At 44.7% G+C, this 20,534-nt stretch overlaps 1 protein-coding gene across 2 annotated transcripts in view; it reads right to left on the bottom strand.

The window, feature by feature from the left end:
• Positions 1 to 2,909: 2,909 nt before the first annotated feature.
• Positions 2,910 to 20,534, bottom strand: part of VEGFC (vascular endothelial growth factor C) — a 71,853-nt gene continuing 54,228 nt past the window's right edge. Inside the window, exons 4-7 of one of the 2 annotated variants that reach the window (XM_036011788.1) lie at positions 15,089 to 15,240; positions 7,565 to 7,683; positions 6,619 to 6,952; positions 2,910 to 3,428 (exon numbers count right to left, since the gene is read on the bottom strand). In XM_036011788.1, the coding sequence (XP_035867681.1) occupies positions 3,314 to 3,428; positions 6,619 to 6,952; positions 7,565 to 7,683; positions 15,089 to 15,240 (720 nt within the window). In that variant the 3' untranslated portion in view covers positions 2,910 to 3,313. The remainder of the gene's footprint in view (positions 3,429 to 6,618; positions 6,953 to 7,564; positions 7,684 to 15,088; positions 15,241 to 20,534) is intronic. The other variant, XM_028526723.2, reaches the window with a different exon arrangement.

The raw sequence follows: 20,534 nt of genomic DNA, 5'->3' as shown, positions 1-20,534 counted from the left end.
AAAACATCTCTGCTTAATTTAAATAGGTTCATTTGAAATCGAGGCAAATTAACTTTCAAAAAGACGAAGAAAACAGGCAGCTGCCTTAAGACGGTGAAACAGATGCCATGACTTTCACAATATTGTTCTCAAGTCCGACAACACAGCGTGTGCAGCGTGTGCAGTTTTTCCTCCTCTGAAAAGTATGTATATGTTGCATTTGTAAAATGAAGTATTTTTGATAGAGGCAATTTTGAAGTCTTACCCAGCTACTCATTGTTTTGTGAATTTAAATGAAGTGCGTCATGGTGTCTCACAATCCCTCCCGTCAATCAGCACCGTCACTGGTGCCCGTGTGGACCATGGCTCCTCCAGCCCAACAGGTAATCGGCCCAGGTGGGTGAGCTCATGGGCAGCATCCAGCATCGGGACCTGTGTGCTCAGAGACCAGGCCCCATAGCCAACCAAGTCCAGGAATCAGGGCTCCGGAAGGCACAGCGTTAGAAGTCAGGTTCTGCTTTGACAGCCTGTCGGGGTGACAGGCAGGAAGTACATGTGCATCTGACCGAGGTTTGGGAGTGGTCAACAGAATCTTAATTTATGCTTCATGAAAACGGCTTGGTGGTGCTTTTTCAAGATACTACTTCTTTCAACAGTTGAAAGCAGTTTTCCAAAGTCTCCACGTGTGATACAATTTCAGTGCTTAGAGCTAACTAAACTAGTTAGAATTTAAGAAGTAGGATTGGAATTATATTATTACAGGAGACAGATATTTCACTTACAATTTTTACACAGCAATACTTTTACCAGATTAATAGTTTCCCTTCGTGGGGTCACTGATGGGAAGAATGGGGCTCCCCTGAAGCTCCTACTAATGTTCTGTCTTCTTCCTCCCCCACCCACCCTGGGAAGGGTTCCAGCACAGACTCTGTAACATCGGAGCAGGGACCTTGTACACGATTTTAACTCAGCTCCCTCCTTTCGGAGACGAAGTGAGACTCGGCCAAGGAATCGGGATCAGGAACCCGGTCTGTCATTCCCAGTCCAGGGTCCCCGCTCCTCTGTGTGTTTGAAGCACTGAGGTTTTCTGTGGAACACATAGAAAAGAGCATGCGAACCTTGGGTTTTGTAGATTTTCAGGCCACCAAATTGCACTTGTTACACAAGTTAACAGAAAATCATTCCCCTCTTTAAAAATATCCAACATACAAACAATTCAAGAACAGATCAGCCAGCAATCACTTTATAAAGCTAAGTATCGCTGATTCCCTCAAACAGTTTTCTGGGTGTACTATATGCACTTTTAGGATACACTCATTGGATTTACTTGGAACTTTCTGGAATTCCTGTGAAAATCAGACATATCAATGCTCTCTCTTCTACCGTAGCAAAGCAATGTACTATTTTTACATCATTCTCATTTCCAGTTCAAAAAGTAAACTCCCTGAACAGCATCCTTTGAACACCCCTGCAAGGAAAGCCCAGCTCCCAGGGGACCACACAGTAGGGCATGCTCCACAGGCAGGTGAACGTTGGAACTTCGTAGGTACGGAATTCATGACCTCTGGCAACACACTCAAATAGCCGCCGTCGCCCGGCCTCTCACCTGCGCCTGCTTCCTTTCTCCTACCCATTTCGAGAGCTCCTTCAGAGCAGGGGTTCCGGAGGAGGACCAGAGAGCGCGACCCTGCCCCCTTCCCTTCGAGAGGTGCACGCTGGGATGCCCGCGAAGGCTGTCCCTGGTCAGCACGCACACTGATGTGTGCAGTGAGTGCAAATCGGGGAACCAGGCTATTTTTAGAAATTCGCATGCTGGAATCCGTTTCCCTCAACCAGTCAGCCAGCGTCAAAACCCCTCTCCAAAAAAAGAAAGTCTGGAAACTAGACCTTATACAACTGCATACCAAAATCTTTTTTTCCCTGGAGACTTCTCAACGGAGTGTGCAGCCCTAGGTTTCTAGACGTAAAACTCGGTTTACAGACTTCCCGAGATTCTGATGTGGTGACCGGCCCTGGGAAGTCCCAGCGTCTCCTGCTCTTCACCCTGCAGGTGGGTGGGACGGGAATCCGGAGGGTCTCTGAGAGCTGTGGACACTTGCACGGTGTGCTTCAGCTGTTTGCTGAGTCGGCCTTGCTAATACACACTACGTCATCGTTACACCGTATCTCCAGGCCATCTTTCAAAGTGGCACCACAAAGTGTCGATTATTACCATGGGGTGCAGTGAGGTTTTTACAGTCCACATAAAATTGCAAGTCTCTCTGGCAATGTATCGTCTTTGTCCATGTTACTTTTGCTTCTGACCAAAATTATTACATCTCCTGGGACAAATGAAACATTTTTTTTTCTGGCACGCTTTGTGCTTTAATATTTGGCTTAGTAATGTTTTGGCTTACCCTGTATCTTCTGAGAAACTAATTGTTAACACATAGTTTAGATGACTGTTAAGCTGATAACTTGGAACAGTCGTATCAGGTTCTAATATTCCTTCCATGGCCTTAGGGGCTCATTCCAAACTGAGATTTTTTTTTTTAATTAGCTAAACAATTAATGGAATTTAAAAGCGTATCAAAGCTAAAAATGGTCGACCAGATCCTGAGGGCTCTCGCGCACCACACGGCTCAGTCACGTGGCCGCCCCGAGGAAGCAGACTGTCTAAGAAGGTGGCACGTCCCAGACCGATTCACTGGGCTCTACATTCAAGGGTGTCATGTGCTGAAATGGTTTGAATCACGATATATATTAAGAGATAACTTTGAATAAAATATGATAGCAGCTGCTACCCCTGGGAAACTTTCTTGCATGGGCTCCCACGTGTGCATGGCGGTGCCAGCCTCCATCTGGTTGGAGAGAAAGGACCAGGACAGGGGAGATGCACGTTCCACCACAGTGAGTTCTGCTTACAGGGCAAGGACGCTAATGGGCTGAACTTAGCGGCTTATAATACAATTTCCATTTTATTTTAAACGTATTTTGCATGATATAAAAATATTGATCACAGTGAGCTTTACCAATTGTTATTGCAATAAAAATGGATGCAGAAACAATATTTTTAGTGGAAATAAATTATATAGTCATTATTTTTTTTTAAACCATAACAGGAAAACCTCGGCTGTTGGGTCCTCGGTGGGAAACCAGTGTTTACGAGAGGCCCTTGGCAGATGAGTCCCAGCCGTTGCCGTGGCGGCGACCCCGCGGGTCAGGCATCCTCTGCTCCCGTCCTTGACACCGTGACACCGTGGCCCCTCAGACGTCTCTCTGTCCCCAGACAGTTCCAAAGGGGCAGCTCGGGTTTCCGCGGCAGAGACTCGAGGGACTGGAAACCAGCCCACTCTCAGTTCGCGTGTGGTCTTTTCCAGTACGCGGGGACGCAGCGGCACACCTCCTCGCTGAACGAGAGTCCCGGCTCGCAGTGCCGCGGGCGGGTCGCGCACGGCCGTCTGTAACAACTGGGGAGACGCAGAGACGCACACTTTGGTCAAGACCAAGGCCAGGAACTGGTTAGGCTGCAAACACACTCCTGCGTTTTCTAAAGTTTAAACTAGGGCGAAGTCACTCATTTTGTCATAAAATTGCCCTTAGGTTTATAGGTTGGTAAGGTGTTCAAGTTCATGCTTACCATCACAAAGTTTAAGAGGAATGGAACCCCCATCCCCCACCCCCAAGCGTCTCGGTTGCTGATGTAACAAATGGGAGAATGAAGAGCTGTCAGCATGAGTGCTTTTGAAGTGCTCTCTGCTTCCTAACAGAAATGGAAATGCTGGAAGCATCTATTTAAGGTCTGCTCATTTAGTGTGATCACGTAAGCAAGGCAGACCTCATTAGCGTCTGAGACTTGCAGCGAACCCTGACTTCGCAGCGCCTGAACCCAGCCAGCCCCGGTCCACCTGGGCTCCATGTGCAAAGGGAGGGACCAGGTCACCGTGGGGACCCCTCCCCCTCCGCTAGACTTCCAGGGTCTGGTGGTGGAGGAGAATACATGATCAGGCAGCCAAGCACATCCAATGCCCTGTTGTTGCTCTGAGGGGTGGGGCCTTCTTTGAAGATGACTGTTTTTTTTGAGTTGTGTTTGCTTAACACGTGGGAATGGGCAGGGGGGTCCAAGGAAAAATGCAAATGACCTGACATGGAAATGCAAATGCACTTCAGAAAAACTGTAAGTGTGATTTTATAATTTCATTTCTTGTGCTTCAGCAAAGACAGCACATGCAGTTAAAATATTATTTTTTAAACTTCTAAATACAAGTGCAATTTTAGGAGACCACTGTTACTCCTTCACTAAAAAATACAATTCCCAGTGAGCAATGAAAATTGTTGATTAAGGCAATGGGCCAAAGGATATATAGTCTGCCCACCACAATTTTGGAGTAAGTATCAAGAAAAAATGAATATAAATATTTTCAACATATACTGTATTTTTGAGACTATAAGATGCATCTCCCCCCCAAATTTGGGAGGAATAATGGTTGTTAATGGTGCTGTTGAGTTCTGTTTACATTTACATTGGTAAAATATTATGTTATGTTATTAAATACTTTTTGTTTCAAAAATTTTTTTCTTATTTTCCTCCTCTAAAACCTAGGTGGGTCTTATGGTCAGAAAAACATGGTAAATTATTTTTTGCTTCAGTATATGCATGAAACCTAGAAGTACACACTTAGAAGACTGAGCACAGAGAAAGTAGCAGTAGAGGAAAATCTTTATGAAACAATGCAGCTAGGATTAGGAGAAATACAATGATAGAAATCTTTTTGACTAAAATCATATAAGAATTCAGGAGAAGAACAGAATTGTTGCTTAGACTATGGAAGCATAAGAACTTTAAGCTTTTTGATATATTCTAACTAGGTTCACTCAAGAAGATTCAATACACAAAATTGTTTAATAAGATTTAACATCTATATTCTGCATTTTTGAAATACCCTGGTGCAGTAGGGATTTGCAAGTAAAATTACAATATAGTTATTGCTTAAAATATTCTAAAGATAAAAAAGGCTCCTTATCAGGTGTCCTGAAACAATGAAAAAGACATCGATGACATATGTAGATTCATTGAAGTCTCTTTATGTAGCAGCTAAAATGCGAGTGTGGACAGATCATCAGAAATATAAAGTAAGATGAGAGCACAAAACTTTCGAGAATCAAAAACATGGGTGCTTTACTGACTGAGGAAAAGAGAGCGATGGATGTGCGAATGCAGACACTAAATCATAAATGACGGAAAAGTAAGTGTCGAGTCACATGACCAGTCACCCCTTGAACGGGTGTTGTCACCGTCTTTACAGCGTGGACGGAAGAGAAGAGGAGGAGCCAGGGAAGGTGATGAGGAACGGACATCTGGAAACTCAGAGACACCAGGAAAGGACTACGTTATGTCAGTGAAAACCCAGAAGAAAGCTGAGAGGAAGGCCACAGAAAGGACAGCTCACGTAAAGACCACAGCGTCTACTGGAGCTGGCAATTAAGAGTCCATGGACACCGTAAGCAGACATTCACCGTGCAACCCTGGGGCATGAGCCACATGACAGCTGGTGGAGAAGTAAGCGATGAAAGAGGTGAATGGATGGGCGGTTTCCAGAGGGGCGAGGGCGGGGGACAAATATACGGTGAGGGCAAGAGACGGGACCCTGGGTGATGAGCACACGATGCAACATACTGAGGATGTGTTATGATGCCGTCCACTGGGAACCTGTGCAATCTTACAACTTTAATAGCAAAAACGTTTTACATAGAACGAGGCGAACACAGAAGCCTTGGAGCAACTCAGGAAAGAAGGAAGACAGATCTTGGCTGCTCAAGGGTGTCCTGCATCACAGGGAGATGCCAGTAAGATAGAAGATGTTTGGAAACTTATAAACTGAGGGCAAAGGACAACAGCATTCAGGTGTTCAAGGTCAGGAGAGGAGAGGCAAGACTGGCGGAGAATCCCTGAAGGAATGTGGGAGGAACGCCCAAGGGCCAATCTGGCTTCCCCGGCTGCCCCCTTGCTCTCAGGAGAGAGGGGAAGAACCTCAGGACCCGCCTCGAAAGGGTTCGAGTCCAAAAGCCCCATTTTTCTTTTCTTGGTGAAGAAGGGAAAACAATCAAGGTTTAGGGCATGAGCCCTGAGTGACCTGAAACAGCACATTAATTTATTTCTCTAGTTCCACGGAACGCTTTGCTTGCATATTTTTAGGTTTAGATTCAATCCCACAGGAAGTGGCACTGTCCCAGCCTTTATAAATCGGGGCAAAATCATCTGTGTCTAGAACAGTCATCCTACTCTGATTAAGATCGGATGGGGTCGTCATTCCGGCGGGGGCCGGGGTGCACCGCCCGGCTGTATCTGAAAGTGCTCCACAGGGGACTGCCCTCCAGCGGGTGCTGGGAGCCACTGCCTTCGCCTCCGGGACGAGGGCTCAGAGGATATTCTGAGCGTGGATCTGGTTTGGGTTTCCAGGGCCCCTTCCTGCTGTTTGGGAGCAAACATTGTCTCATGGAAGTCTGACGCTGGTTCAGAAACATCCGAGTTCATCTTCCAGCACTTACCGGTTTCACGCTAACAACAAGCAGCTGCTACTTGGGTTGAGAAGACGGCTTTTGGCTGAGAAAACTATTTCCAGGGAAGAGAAGTAAGTATGATTTATGAAGATTTCTTACCTGCACGTTTGATGTTGAAACTTCTTTCCTTTTAAGAAGCATTTCTGTGGATTTTCTGTACATTCACAGGCGCATTTCGCGGGGTTGAGGGGTTGGTTTCGCGGGCAGGTTCTTTTACATACGCACTGACATGTGGTTGCATCGAATTCTCTGTTGGGCCCACACGAGGTGGGGAAAAGTTTGTTTTTACAGACGCACTGGCATGAGTCCCTGTCTAGTTCTCTGTGGGGTCCGCAGCTGGAAGGCCGGAGCCCCCCTTTGCAGACACACTGACAAGTTTCTTCATCCAGCTCCTTGTTCGGTCCGCAGACATCATGGAACCCATCCGCCGAGTCTAGACAAACACAGGCGGGACATCTTACTATGCTTCGCGTGGTGGAAAGCAGCTACAAGCAGTAAGAGTGTCTTCCCTTCTAGGGTTTTCATTATAGGGCTGTGCGCAAGCCCGGGCATGCTGCTTTACAAAGGAGTTCAGCCTAACATCAGTGTGAGGCCACGGAGGTCCGATCACATAGTGACTTAACTCAGGGTACGATGCCCTCGGTCCTGTGCATGGGACTAACATTACAGTGTCTGTTCATCACAATAGAGACCCTGGACATTTAGTCCTAAAAAACACCCTTCTGGCCCTGCTGGTGTGGCTCAGTGGACTGAGTGCTGGCCTGTGAACCAAAGGGTCGCTGGTTCGATTCCCAGTCAGGGCATATGCCTGGGTTGCAGACTATACGTCCAGTATTCAACATGAAGTGCAAAAACTAAGGAGTTAGTATAGACAGATTATATGCAATTATTATTTCATTCTATAAAACTAGATAGCTTGCTTTGTATGACATTTCCAGAAATATACGAGAGGCAACCATACACTGATGTTTCCCTCCCTCTCTTTCTCCCTCCCTTCCTCTCTCTCTAAAAATAAATAAATACAACCTTAAGAACCCCCCCCCACCGTTCTGCTTACCGTCTCCAGCGCTAGAGGCAAATGCCAAGTCTTGCTGAGTGAGGCACCTGCAGGCGTGGGTGTTCCACGTGTAATTCGTCGGGCAGGTCTTGTTGGCAGCGAGGCACCTTGGGGGACACAGACGAGTCAGCGTTAGTGCAAGTGGCATGGAGAAGACGGAATCTGTCACCTCTGTGTCACAACATCAACACACGCTAGTACGGAATGCTGTGAAATGATGCACGGGCACAGGAAATGAAGCATGGCGAAGTGCCACGCCCACACCCACTGTCAGAGTCTAATCCCAGACGTGGCCAGTGTCCGTGGTGTGGTCTTCTTGTATCACTGCAGACTTTGACCTCTTCAAGGCATGTGCATTATTTGCATAACCGCAGTGTTCTGGTCTGTGTGAACACGGGACAAAGCCTTTCGTATCACTCCAGAATTTCATTTTCCACTAAACAAACATCATGGACACCTTCGTGTGTCATCTTGTGAAGTTCTGCTCCATTATTCCCGGGGGTTGCAGCAGTCCATAAAATGGATGTATTATTTTTTATTTTATTAGTCCCCTATTTGCAGTGATTGAAGTTGTTTCCAACTTAGCTTTTTCAAAGAATTTTACAGGAAACGTTCTCACACAGGCACCTTCACTGACTGTTTTTCTGAGACCCAGATGCCCATAGCTGTCAAGGGTCCATTAATGCAAAGTTCCCACTGGACACTCCACCAGAAAGACCAGGGTTTTTGTTATTTCAGTTCCTCCCTCCCTCCCTGCCTTCCTTCCTTCGGAAAAGTGACAAAGTCCTCTATCAAAACTATGGAAATGGCCAAAAAGAGCGTCAGGAGTCATCTGATTCACTAGCCCAAGTGGACTGATGAACACTGAGGTTTCCAGCCGCAGGGGTGTGTCTTCATGAGTCTGTGTGGGGGTTCCAAATGTGCATGCACTTGTTCATCCGAAGCAGGTATGGAAACAAAACAATTTCCCTGCATGTGGTGAGGAAAAACTATATTGTTCTCTCTAACATTTCAATGTCTTCAAAAATGTAAATTTAAATGTACAGACTGTGTGCAGAAATAAATGTAGGAATAAGTGTAAGACTATATTTCTGGAAATGTCATACAAAGCAAGATATCTAGTTTTATAGAGTGAAATAATAATTTCATATAATCTGTCTATACTAACTCCTTAGTTTTTGCACTTCATGTTGATAAAAATGGAACTTTCAGACTAACACTCAATTATGTCGCATGGTAAACACTGTGCCCACTCAACCCTCTCTATTGCTACCTGTGGCTTGTTCAAGGTAAACTTGAACAAGTTTATTGTTCACGGATAAACTTAATTCTTGTATAAAACAAGACTATTTTAATATTTTTAAAACTTAAATTTCTAGAAAACCATGACTTCAGAAACTGCCAAAAATAAGAAACTGCTACTTGTCAATGTTAGCAAATATTTCAAAATCGAAATTTGAAATCCTGCTATATACCATTTAATTAGAGAAACATATATTTGGATGAAATGCATTTTCACAATTACTTAGAAGTTCCCTGCTCCAAATGTGAGTCACAAGTTCTTAGCATTTAAAGCTTCTCATGTTAAAAAAGTAGGAGACACACTTTCCAAAATACTGTCATTTTAGTACAAAAGGAAATGTTTTCATGGTGGATAAAAGATTTAGCACAATCCTATCCCACTTGTCGTAATCTCCAGAGCACATTTATCCTATTAAAATTTTGTTATGAATATTAATGTGGAACATATTACAATGTTTACAAATTAGTTATTTTGTATAGGGTATTTATAAAACACTGACTCAAAGACACATTTTGGAAAGCAAAGCAGACTGTGCAATTATCAGTAAGAAGATGTATACTGAGAATCCTGTGTAAGTAAACCGACTTTCCTACTTTCCCTTCCCACCCACAAACCTGCAAACAAAACCACAGTCCTGCTTATAATCTATATGAAGGACAGAGATGTTTTTCTAAGAATCATTTCAATAATTATTTTAAAAAGTCATTAGGCTGATTTGATAGTCATTGCTACTTACAATTAGAGGACAAAAATGTAAGGATACACATGTGTGTTGGAGAACAATGCTTGCATGATAAAAATCAGTCTTATTTTGCCACTTATCTCTTCTTTGAAATTGTAAAAGATTAATCTGCTGCAAATGTGCTCCGTTAGAGTACACTGTGCATGTCGGGTCGTGATCCTGGCTCTCGTACTGTGAGCAGCGTAGTGGGACTTTGGGGAGTACTAATTCTTCGACCCTCATCTTCTGTAGTTTTGGCACTCGAGCTGCTATGCACTGGGAAATTCCCTGACTCCCCAAGTCCCTGTGCAGGGCACGAAGACACACCGCCACCGCACACGTGGCACCACTTAGAACAGAGCTGGAAGGTTGCCGCTTTCCCAAGAACCGTAATCTTTGTCATACACTTCTCATTGGAAAAAAGTTAACTGCATCTTGATTTACAGTAAACTACTGTTGACCTGCTTTACTAAACATCTCATAGATCATTGCAAATGAATGTTAACATTAATTGAATGCAAATGCAACTTGCAGCACTCACTGGCTTCTTTAAGAAGCACATTCGTTCTTTGGAGAGGGACTGTGCTATTAATCAGATACTCTCATTGGCAGCTCCTTGAATAAGTTATTTTCTCGACAACCCAACAGATGCAAATTCTGCCCACCATGTAGCTCCTACAGCCCACAGTGCAGCTCCTTAAATGGCCCACGTGTGCTAAGTCCCATTAAATGTGGAACGGGATCCCGGAACATCCCTTTGAAAGCGTGCACTACCAGCTCTCTCCGCCCTTCAGAGCATCCTCAAGCCTCCAGTGGGGCATCCAGTAGGATGCTCTGTGCTCCATTAAGGAAACCAATGAGGAGAACTTGGACCACATCGATCATTTTCGATAAGTATCAAACAGAATTTTGAGTTCCTAAATGCCCACGGTGGATGTCATCTGGACCACTGTGGTACGCATGACTCCAGCCTGCAGTTATCACATTCTGGGACGGCATCAATCCGGGCCCTTCTGGCTCTGGACTGCTGTCAGGACAGCTGCTGGGAGGGCAACCGTACTCTGTCATTATCACCACCACGGAGCCCTGGGAGAAGTTTCAACAGTGCTATTGCAAAGCCTTTCGGATGGTGTTCTTACTGGATTCATCGTGGCAGGTCTTGAATACGCTTGACCATCTACACAGGCAAGGGGTTGCTTATATTTTTGCAAGAGTGGTTAATGTGGGACAGAAAGTAGCTAAATATATGCAGTGTTACTAAAGAACATCTCCAATACCACACCTAGAAATCAGAAACGCGTTCCTTTTCAGGTTCCGTACAAATTGTCTAAAACAAAAGGTACATATTTAACAGAGATGTATCTAAATGAAATGCATACATTTGTCTTTCTTTATCTTGGTTATCATCGATTTCACATTAATTTCTGTTTCCTGTCTGTTTATGTTACTGTTTGCTCATGCCCCATTAGTCCTGTGACTGGAAGAACAGTAGATGGAGCAGGGGATGGGCAGGATATGGAAGGAGTAGAGGGAAAGTAGGACTGATAAATGAACACTCCATGGTTTTAACCATTTCATTATAACTGTTTTTCCAGGCTTAATCATTGACAGGCTAATAAGACAGTTGCATTAATATGAAAAAGTGGGCTTATAAATCTAATCCTTCACTTTCATGTGGCTAGAAATGATGGTTTTAAAGCAGTAACTTGACATACGCAGAAGCTCAGCCACCGGCTGAGATCTGGCTGTAAAACGGGAGTCACACCGTTTGGTCACCAGCTGGCTGGCCCGGGCCGGGGCTGTTGGTGGTTGAGTGGGGCGCCGCTAGCAGGGGGCCACAGCAGCCCAGGGGAGCAGAGAAGTCTAGAGGCCTGTTTTCCCACTCTCCTGTATTTACTCTGAATTCGCCTGCTTGGATGTACGGAGTGGAGAAAGTGCGGTAGGCTGAAAAGAGGGGGATTTAGCAGTCACTGGATTTACCAGCTTGCCAGTTTTTGTCTCTGTGTTTCATTGGAACTAACAGAATTAGATAAAGGTAAGGAACCAAGAATTCAGTGAAAGGTCCTTCAACGACAGCTACTGGTCTCATTGCCTTGTCGCAGCCACGCTTCAGTAACAGAAAAACAATACAAGAAAACCAAAAAATGACAATAAGAACATGTGTCGAGGGCACGAGAGAGCACTATGACGTCAGAGTGCTGGCTGGTGCCTGGGGCTTGGGGGAAGGGAGGGCGGACTGAACAGGTAGGGCAGGGGGCTGGGGGGCTGTGAGATACTCTGTATGGTACTGTCATCGTACGTTTCATTATACATTTGTCAAAACCCACACAGTGTGCAACCAAAAGATCGTAAGGTAAGGTGCGGGTTTTAGTTAGCAATGTGTTGATAATGGTTCATCCCTTGTAACCAACACAGCACCCTAATGCCAGGTGCTAATAATAAGGGCTACCGGGGAGGGGGTAGGGGGTTAGATGGGAACTCCATACTTTCTGCTCTGTTTTCCTGTAACTATAACTGCTAAAACATGCTATTAAGAATTTTAAGAAAACAACTGGCAGACTTAGTCTAATAACATGGACATTTATTAAGAACCATCATCGATGTGCTTTGGTTGAACCTGACATTCAGCTTCACAACATTCCTGATCTGACAGCTCTCACCTCCGGGTAACCTCACAGACACAACCTCCGTGCAGAGGGTGTACTGATCGATCTTCCCAGTCACGTGCTCTTTGCTGTGGTTCCTGCCTGCCAATCAGCAAGCCGTGGGGATGCTGGTTATTGCGTTTTAGGGGCACGGAGCAGGCAGGCCAATGGCAGGCTCCCGCTATAGCACAGGGAGCTTCCTCTTAGAAAAACCGTGCCTCAGGGTCTGCAGTCTCTTATCCGAGAAAATTGATTCACATCAATAGGCATTCATTGGATGGTGTTACACAAAAACGGAGAATAAATGTATGAATTAAGATTGCAACCCAATTAAATTACTCTGGTCTATTCATTGTCCCCAGAATGGGCTAATTCTTTTAGGAAACACTGAGGGACCTTGACAATGATAACCAATTAACTAACCAATAAATCTACCACCGGATAAAATTATCTTCAGTGCATTCATCTCTCACCTGCGACATTTTCTTCTCTTCCTCATATGTAAGCAGACGGCCTTCCCTGTACTGTACTGTCACAGAATAAGCATGACTATTCCGCTGACTTATTTAAACAGTGAGATACTGCACAGCTACTTAATGAACAAACCGGACCTACAGACTTCAATGTGATTAAAACATACTGCTGAGAGAAAAAGGCAAGGTGGCCACTTTAACATGAAAAACGTTAGTCAGTCAAAGCTGTACTATACAATCTCTTGTGGCGTGTTAACACACCCATATTCCAAAAAACCAGAAGAGCAGGGATGAAAATAATACAACTTCTGGTAGTGATCACTTCCGGCACTGGGGGATTAAGAATAGTGACTCGGACCAGAGTGACAGTTGTCCGAGGGGAGGGGGCTGGTGGAAGGAGGTGCCGGGATCAGCCCAAGAACATGTGTGTATCCCCCATGGACTCAGACCCAAGTGTGGTGAGGGCCAGAGAGGAGGCAGGGGTGAGGGGGTGGAGGAAGGGCACAGAAGGGGTAGGGGCATCTGTAACAGTGTCAACAATAAAAATAAAGTGAAAAAAAAAAAAAGAATGGTGACTTGGTCCTTTGGGTTGTATCTTAAGTAAACATGGAAAAAATTGGTAAATTCTGACTTGGCATAGACAGATATGTCATTTTTGTTTTTGTCATCTTTTAACAAATGCTGGAAGTTTTCTGACTGAGCCAGGTTAACAATGCAGCGAGGGCTGCAGCCCCGAAGGAACGAGCTGGCCGAAAGCACAGACTGAGTCTGTGAAGTGCGCACTGCCGTCCCGTGACGCCGGAGACATTACTTAACCCCTGTGGCTCTGCTTCTCAGATGCCGCTCGGAATCAGTCTCCGTTCTCACTTTCTCTCCTCCCTCCTCAGACACACGCTCCCTCTCTCCCAGCACATGGGACAGGATGCATGACGGGCAATGTTATCTTGACTGCACGTCCTTTGGCGAGCGGACTCATTCTTGAGCTTTTCCTAATAGTTGGTCGCCTCACCACCCCTGTGTCCTTGCACTCTGGTTGGCTCTTGTGATATCTTCTGGATTTCGTAATATCTTTCTCTCTCAGTCTTGAGCCCTCATTTTTTTTCCTGATAGCTCTTTCTCAGTCCCCTGCATAGACAATTGTTTCTCTAATGCTTTTCTAAATATTGATGTTTCCCCTGGTTTCATTTTCTCTGCTTACTTCCTCTACGTTCCTTGGTTGAGTTCGTCTCTCCCAATTGCTCTCTATCAACTATATGCTCCTAGCCACCACATGAGTGGACACCTCCCACCCCCCTCCTCCCAGCTCTACGCCCCACTGCCTGCTGAACAGTCACGTTGGTTTCTTACAGACACTCAAACTACGCGTGAAAAACTAAATCCTTTTCAAACTCATATTCCTGTCTTTTTAAAATTACCGACACACCCTCTCCTCCCTTGTAACCTACATGCGTTGTTCCCAAGGCCTACACTTGTGTCTCCCACGCCTGTCCCCTTAAGGAGTTGTCTACTTTAAACCTGTATGTATATGTGCCCCGGCTGGCTCAGTGGATTGAGTGCGGGCTGCAAACCAAAGCATCGCAGGTTCGATTCCCAGTCAGGGCACATGCCTGGGTTGAGGGCCAGGTCCCCAGTGGGGGCCATGTGAGAGGCAACCACACATTGATGTCTCTCTCTCTCTCTTTCTTCCTCCCTTCCACTCTCGAAATAAATAAAATCTTTTAAAAAACTATATGTATATGCCTTACACACACATAGTTATGTGTGCACTGGCTTGGAATATAAAATACATTTCTGATGGTAGCTAGAGGTGAAAAAAACACACTGAAAAACACAGAGACAAGGAGATGAGTCAGGTGTGAATCTTCGTGATAAAAGTGCATCCGCCCTTTATGATAATCTCTTTGATACGAGACATGGTGCTAAGCACTGTAAAGCATTCAGCACCTTATTCAATTCTCTCTGCATCCTGACACTTTCTGTAGAAGCAAACTGAGGTTCAGAGACGTGAAATACCCGGTCTTTAACGGCTCACTGGTGGCGGGCCTGCATTCAAGTCTAGACCTGGCTTCCTCTAAGGCCCGGGGTCTGTTTACTCTTGCTTGTCCCTCCGTGCCTCAAACAGTGTAGTATGGTGCAGGAGAAACTATGGACACATGAGTAAAACATGCAAGTGCTGGACGGCGGGCTTCCCTGTTTCTCTAATGCTGTTTTCCTGGCACATGATTAAATCTGTCTTCTTCTGTGTTGGAGGCAACACGCGTTAATGCAGACTTCACAAAACTCCCTTGAATACACTGGGTCACGCGGAACAGCGTTTGCCTACGCGGCACAGGACGCAGACAAGACAAAAGCAGCGTGCGTCATACTCACTGCGGCAGCGTGGCCGGCAGGGACCGCCGGATGATGGAGTGCACTTGTCTGTACGCGTCCAGCTTAGACATGCAGCGGCAGGACGTGTGATTGGCAAAACTGACCGTTATGGGTTTGGGGCCTTGAGAGAGAGGCACCGTGATTTCAAACAACTACAAAGAAGGGACAGAGAGAAGAAAACATTAGATCGTGGTGTGCAGCATGTTATGGTGGATGCCGGAGTCCGAAAAGAGCGGGAGGAATTCTTCATGATTAGGTCAAGCGCTGCCTGCTACATGCACGAGGAAAGTGTTATGTTCACGGCGCAAAAACTGTTTTGCTTCCAATCCATACCCTTTATCGGCTTCATCCACAGTCCATACACTCAGCTCCTGTCACTGTTGTAAAACACATTAGAATTTCGTTAACCAGCTAATGATTCCAGAGCAGAGATGTGGCAGACCAATGTTTTCAAGGAAAAATAATTATTTCAGCGTCTTAGGTTGTTCCAGGGGGTGAGAAAGTGGCACTGACATACATTTCTCTGTGATCTAAGAGCGAAGCTAGAAATGTTTGGTTAACTCTTGTCATACAGAAACTGAATACACACAGACGTAAAACTGGTTTTCATTCCAAATTGCATCTGTCCCCCGGGGCAGTTCTACATGCATTTGTGATCTCTTATAAATGTATTATGTTTAAAAGAAGAAAAAAGCCACATCTAGTATTGACTAGAGAAAGCTTTGTTTCTGCCGTGCTGACAAAGGTAGTAGGGAAATAATAAGCCTAACATAAGGCAGGACATTTTCCACGACTGTGCATTAGAGTCTCACAAGTTACTTTAACCAAAGTCTCCTTCTGAATGCCTTCCTTGTGGGGAATTCCAGTTCTCTTCCTTCTACAGAAACAAGGCTTTAAACCATTCACATTGAAAACTAAATTTAAGGGGACAAATGAGTCGTTAAGGAAACCTGCGTGGACTTAAAAAATTCTCAAGGCCCTCAAAATCTAAATGATGGCCAGTCACAACGGTGAACTCGGAGCCCTGGCCAGCGGCTCCTTGGTAAGGTCCGCCCGTAGCCACGTCACCACAGCGGAACCACGTGCTGTTTGCTACTTTTATGGCCATCGGAGCAGCGCAGGAGAGAAGACACAGTCCAGAGCCCCGGGACTCGGTGCCTGGCTGCGGTTTCACACCGACAGTGGGAGGTCAGTGAAAACACCCAGGAAACATGACTACTGGCCATGCTGTCCATACTACAGAGAGACCTACTGAAAGGAGGCTGAAGAAGGAAATCCAGAAATGCCCACATTACAAAATGCAGATTCTTTTTTCACTCAAAATGTATACATTTCAAATGCCAGCTGCTTTCTTAGCCTCGGTGCCTTAGGAGGGACGGGCACAAGGTCACTCCCAGACACCCAGGGGGACACTTGGATTAGCAACCCCACTTGGAAGTCGTGTGAGCTTGAACAATCATTTAACTTCTCAAAGCTGAAGAGGATATTTGGCCCCAGAGTTCATGAGAACGTTATAAAAACTACATAAGCTAATACATATGGATGTGATGCACACACAGTGGTTACTGTGTAGGTGTGGGGTTTTTAATTGGTTGCATGTATTCTCTGGATTCTCGCTATGCTCCAGAATAGAACAGAATGCTCCGTTCTACATAAATAATTTCAGCATGTGACCTCGACGCACCCCAGCAGTATGATTTTGACCTGTTTCTTCTCTAAGAGACATTTGTTTATGCATTGTGCATAAAAACTTTTATTAGGTGAAATGCCACATTGGCAGAAGCCCTTTACACCATGCATAACTATTTTAAGAACGATAATTTTGCAGTGCCCACAAACGGAACAGTACTCCTCATGACATCTGTGGACCCTACAGGAACAACCTGAGTTACAAAACAAATAGGAAGTGACTTAGAAAATGAGCCATTTCTTATCTTATAAACATGTTCCATATTTAACTTTTGCAAATGACTTAAGCTCTGCGACAGTGGCAGCAGTGGAAAGCTGTCGAGCCCAGCTCACAAGAGCCTAGATTTTCTGTCTACTATGCAGGTAGATATTTGTGCCTGGAGCTTAGAAGAGCCATTTAAAAATCACCCATACTGATGTTGTGATTGAAGTCTGGGGCATTGATTAGATTACCCGGTGAGATCATAAAATCTCTAGTCAAAGACACCTGGGGCGGGGACCCTTTAAGGGGTGGAAGGAGGCAGATGAGCTGGTAAGTACAACTGGGAAGGCGTGGGCACGCAGAGAATCGGACGGGGGAGTTGTTAAACCGAGGGAAGACCGAGAATGACAGGAGAGCTCCAGAAAGGTGTCTGAGGTCACAGGGGCCAGGAGCTCAGGGACACCAAGTACAGAAGGCCAGAGTGGAGACAACCGGGCACCAGGAGCAGCTCTAAGGACTGGGGCAGGACAGGGGCGGTGAGGACAAGAGCCCCGTGCAGTGGACAGACAGGAGACAGCCCATGTGACTGGAGGAACGGGCTCGGATGGCTCTGGCTGCAGGGGACACTTGGCTTACGCTGGCAAGTGATCCTTGCAGGATTTGTCAATGTCTCAAGTGACACGAGGCAGAACAGAGCCCGAGAGGGGAGGATAAGGCGCTGTGTGAGATAAGGGCTATTTCGGAGGAGTGAAGGATGTTTTTCCAGGCCTAAGGGTGGCCATTCCAGACCCCACCCAACCCGTGTCCCCAAGCAAGAGCTCAGATCTTGCCACAGTGAGACTCAAGTGGCTCCCAGGGCATCTGCTCACAGTTGGGACCCACCTGCGAGTACCAAGTGTGTGTTGAGACCTGGGGCTGGGAAGAACGTTCCAGTGGAATGAAGGTCCGTTAAATGCCCACGAAGTAAGTATCTTCCTAGAAAAATAAGCCTGACTCTATATTTCCAAGGAGAAGAGATCTATGTTGGCAGACACACTACTAGAAGCATAAAGGGGCAGGTAAAGAGGGATTTAAAAAAATAATCACTGTTCAGAGAAGTGTTTTATTTCCTATTGGCTAAAAACTACAGTAAAGCTTGGGAGAAAAACATACCCATAGTGTAACTAATTAAATAAAATTAAAAACCTTCATGATTGGTGTTTCATTTCTCTTGTTTGAGTGTAAAGAGGCAGCTAATCAGCTAAATTCAGTTAATTCTATCAAAAGGAATAAACAGGTCAAAACAGTAAAGCAAAGAAAAAAACTTATGAAACATTTCTACCTCCAAATTTTGACTCTGAATGTTTCAGGGAGTTTCTTTAATTCTCTACTTAACCGAGCCGCAGTGTGGAACAGAGGGTGGGGTCCAGAGAAAGGTGTCTGTGACCCATATCAAAAGTAGGGAAATTCTTAATAATTGAGTTTGATGTGAGTGTCAATTTCAGAAAAACCAGGGACATCCGAGAGTGCGCTGCAGGTGCGGGAAGTCACTGCACCTCAGCCGGCTCCTGCCAGCGACCGGCGTCTGCCACCTTCCAGATCTTTCTGTGCATAAGTGCACGCACTGATTGACAGTCTTCATTTCCGGTGATTACATAATCACTACCTTTACAACAAGCATCGTAAGTTCTGTTTTCTTTACTGAGTGAGTGTGGATTCTATATAGCTATATGTAATGCCTATGCTACTAAGAATGTCCATGTGTCTTTTTTCCTAATCAGATAATAGGTGCTTAAAAATGTAAATTTCTTTGAACTAAAAGTATTAATAATTAGAATCACATTATAAGCTCACACATCCCCCTCCTAAAGTAAATCGATATGCTGTTAAAATAACTGGCGGGTTCCCTTCTCCACGAGAGAGGTAAGAATAACCAAGGGGATGATCTCAAAACCAGGCAGACATTAATGGGAGTCCTGAATTTCCAATTTAGCGCTCCCATGACTTGGAAAAATTACCCAACTTCCCTTGGCCACCACTGCAGTATAAAATAGGGACAATAATACGGGGATTTCATAATAGGGCTGCTTGGATTCCCCGTGTCTTCCCCGTTTGCCTTCAAGATTGAGTTGAACCTTTGGTAGATGAATTACAAATTTTAAATTTTCTGTTTAACATTGTTCCTTATCTTTTTTTTCAGTAACTGCTTATTGAGAACCTATAAGAAACCACATGCCAGGTGCCTTGCTCGACTGTCAAGAACACAGATTGAGTGATATCAATCTGTGCACCTCACAGGTGAGCAAAACTAACGATGGGAGTGAACTAGAGAACTCGTCACACAGCTGACGATGCTGTGTTAGAATTTTTAAAACACCCCCTAATTTGCCACAAATGCTGTCAGGGAGCAAAACCCTGTGGTTTTACCCTCTTCTGGAAACCTGTGCTTGCCATTGTATGGAGAGCTAAATCAACACAGTTTCTATAATTTTCTCTGGAAGGGTCACGATCTATTCAAACACATCAGTGTTTGAGGCAATAATAGGTTCTTTACATTTTGATAAAATAAGAATTCTTACACTATTGTCAGACTATTTTGGGGCTTTAATGTGTACATAATAGTATTTTCCAATTCAGATTTATGCTCATCAAGTGCAAGATTCATGTACTCGGCATGAGCTGACACTGTGTGCATGCATATGTGTGCTCAGCCAGCATGGACTGACGGTGGCAATCGGAATTTGATATTTAGAGCATGACAATTTTCCTAAAATAGTTTTATGCTATAAAGTGAATTGTTCTTAAGATATCCACTTGTATCTAATTTAGGGTTTCAATAACTGTAAAATTCCTTATGGAGACTGATGCTAATCTATCAATATATGCCTATTTAATGAGTTGCCGGCTTTTAGGATCAAAAGAACTTACATAAAGGGGGCATTTAAACAAGGCTGGAAAATAATAATTATAAAAAAAAAACCCTGATTGTGTTTTCTGCAAAACTGTAATTTAAAAAGGAAGTGGCGATCGTTTCCGACTGAGAGTTTCCTTGTTGCTATCAACTGGAATTTTTTAATAACAATATTTAAGAATTGATTCTCACCGACAAGAATGAACTTCAAAAAAAGCCACTTTTTGAAACAATGGGTTGTTTACCCAGCATAGCAACAGTTGTAAAGCAATGATTCCCATTTCTGCTGATTTTGCGGGCTACTCAAGAAAAGAGGTGCAGGGCTTCCTTACTGAGAAGATCCTGGCTCAACTCCGTACAAATAGGCAACCAAAAAATGCCTCCCTTTACACCTTCACATCCCAAAATAGAACCAGGTTCTCTCCAAAGCATGGTGGCTCACAACCATGTTTAATTTAAATATTCCAACCTGGAGTCTATTAATTAAGCGTGGAAGCAATCTGTAGCCACTGGAGTGTGTGATTAATAATGACAAAGTTGGATAGAAACACTACACAGTAATTTAAAGAAATAATCCCCCACCCCCAAATGGGAAAAAGTGAAAACTGAGCATTTACTTTTTGCATTTTATTTTTTGCTCAACTGAGCATATCATCCACATAGCC

The sequence above is a fragment of the Phyllostomus discolor genome, chromosome 11, assembly GCF_004126475.2.
Source record: "Phyllostomus discolor isolate MPI-MPIP mPhyDis1 chromosome 11, mPhyDis1.pri.v3, whole genome shotgun sequence".
NCBI lineage: Eukaryota > Metazoa > Chordata > Mammalia > Chiroptera > Phyllostomidae > Phyllostomus > Phyllostomus discolor.
The sequence above is the reverse complement of the archived record's forward strand: the minus strand, read 5'-3'. Positions and strand labels throughout refer to the sequence as shown.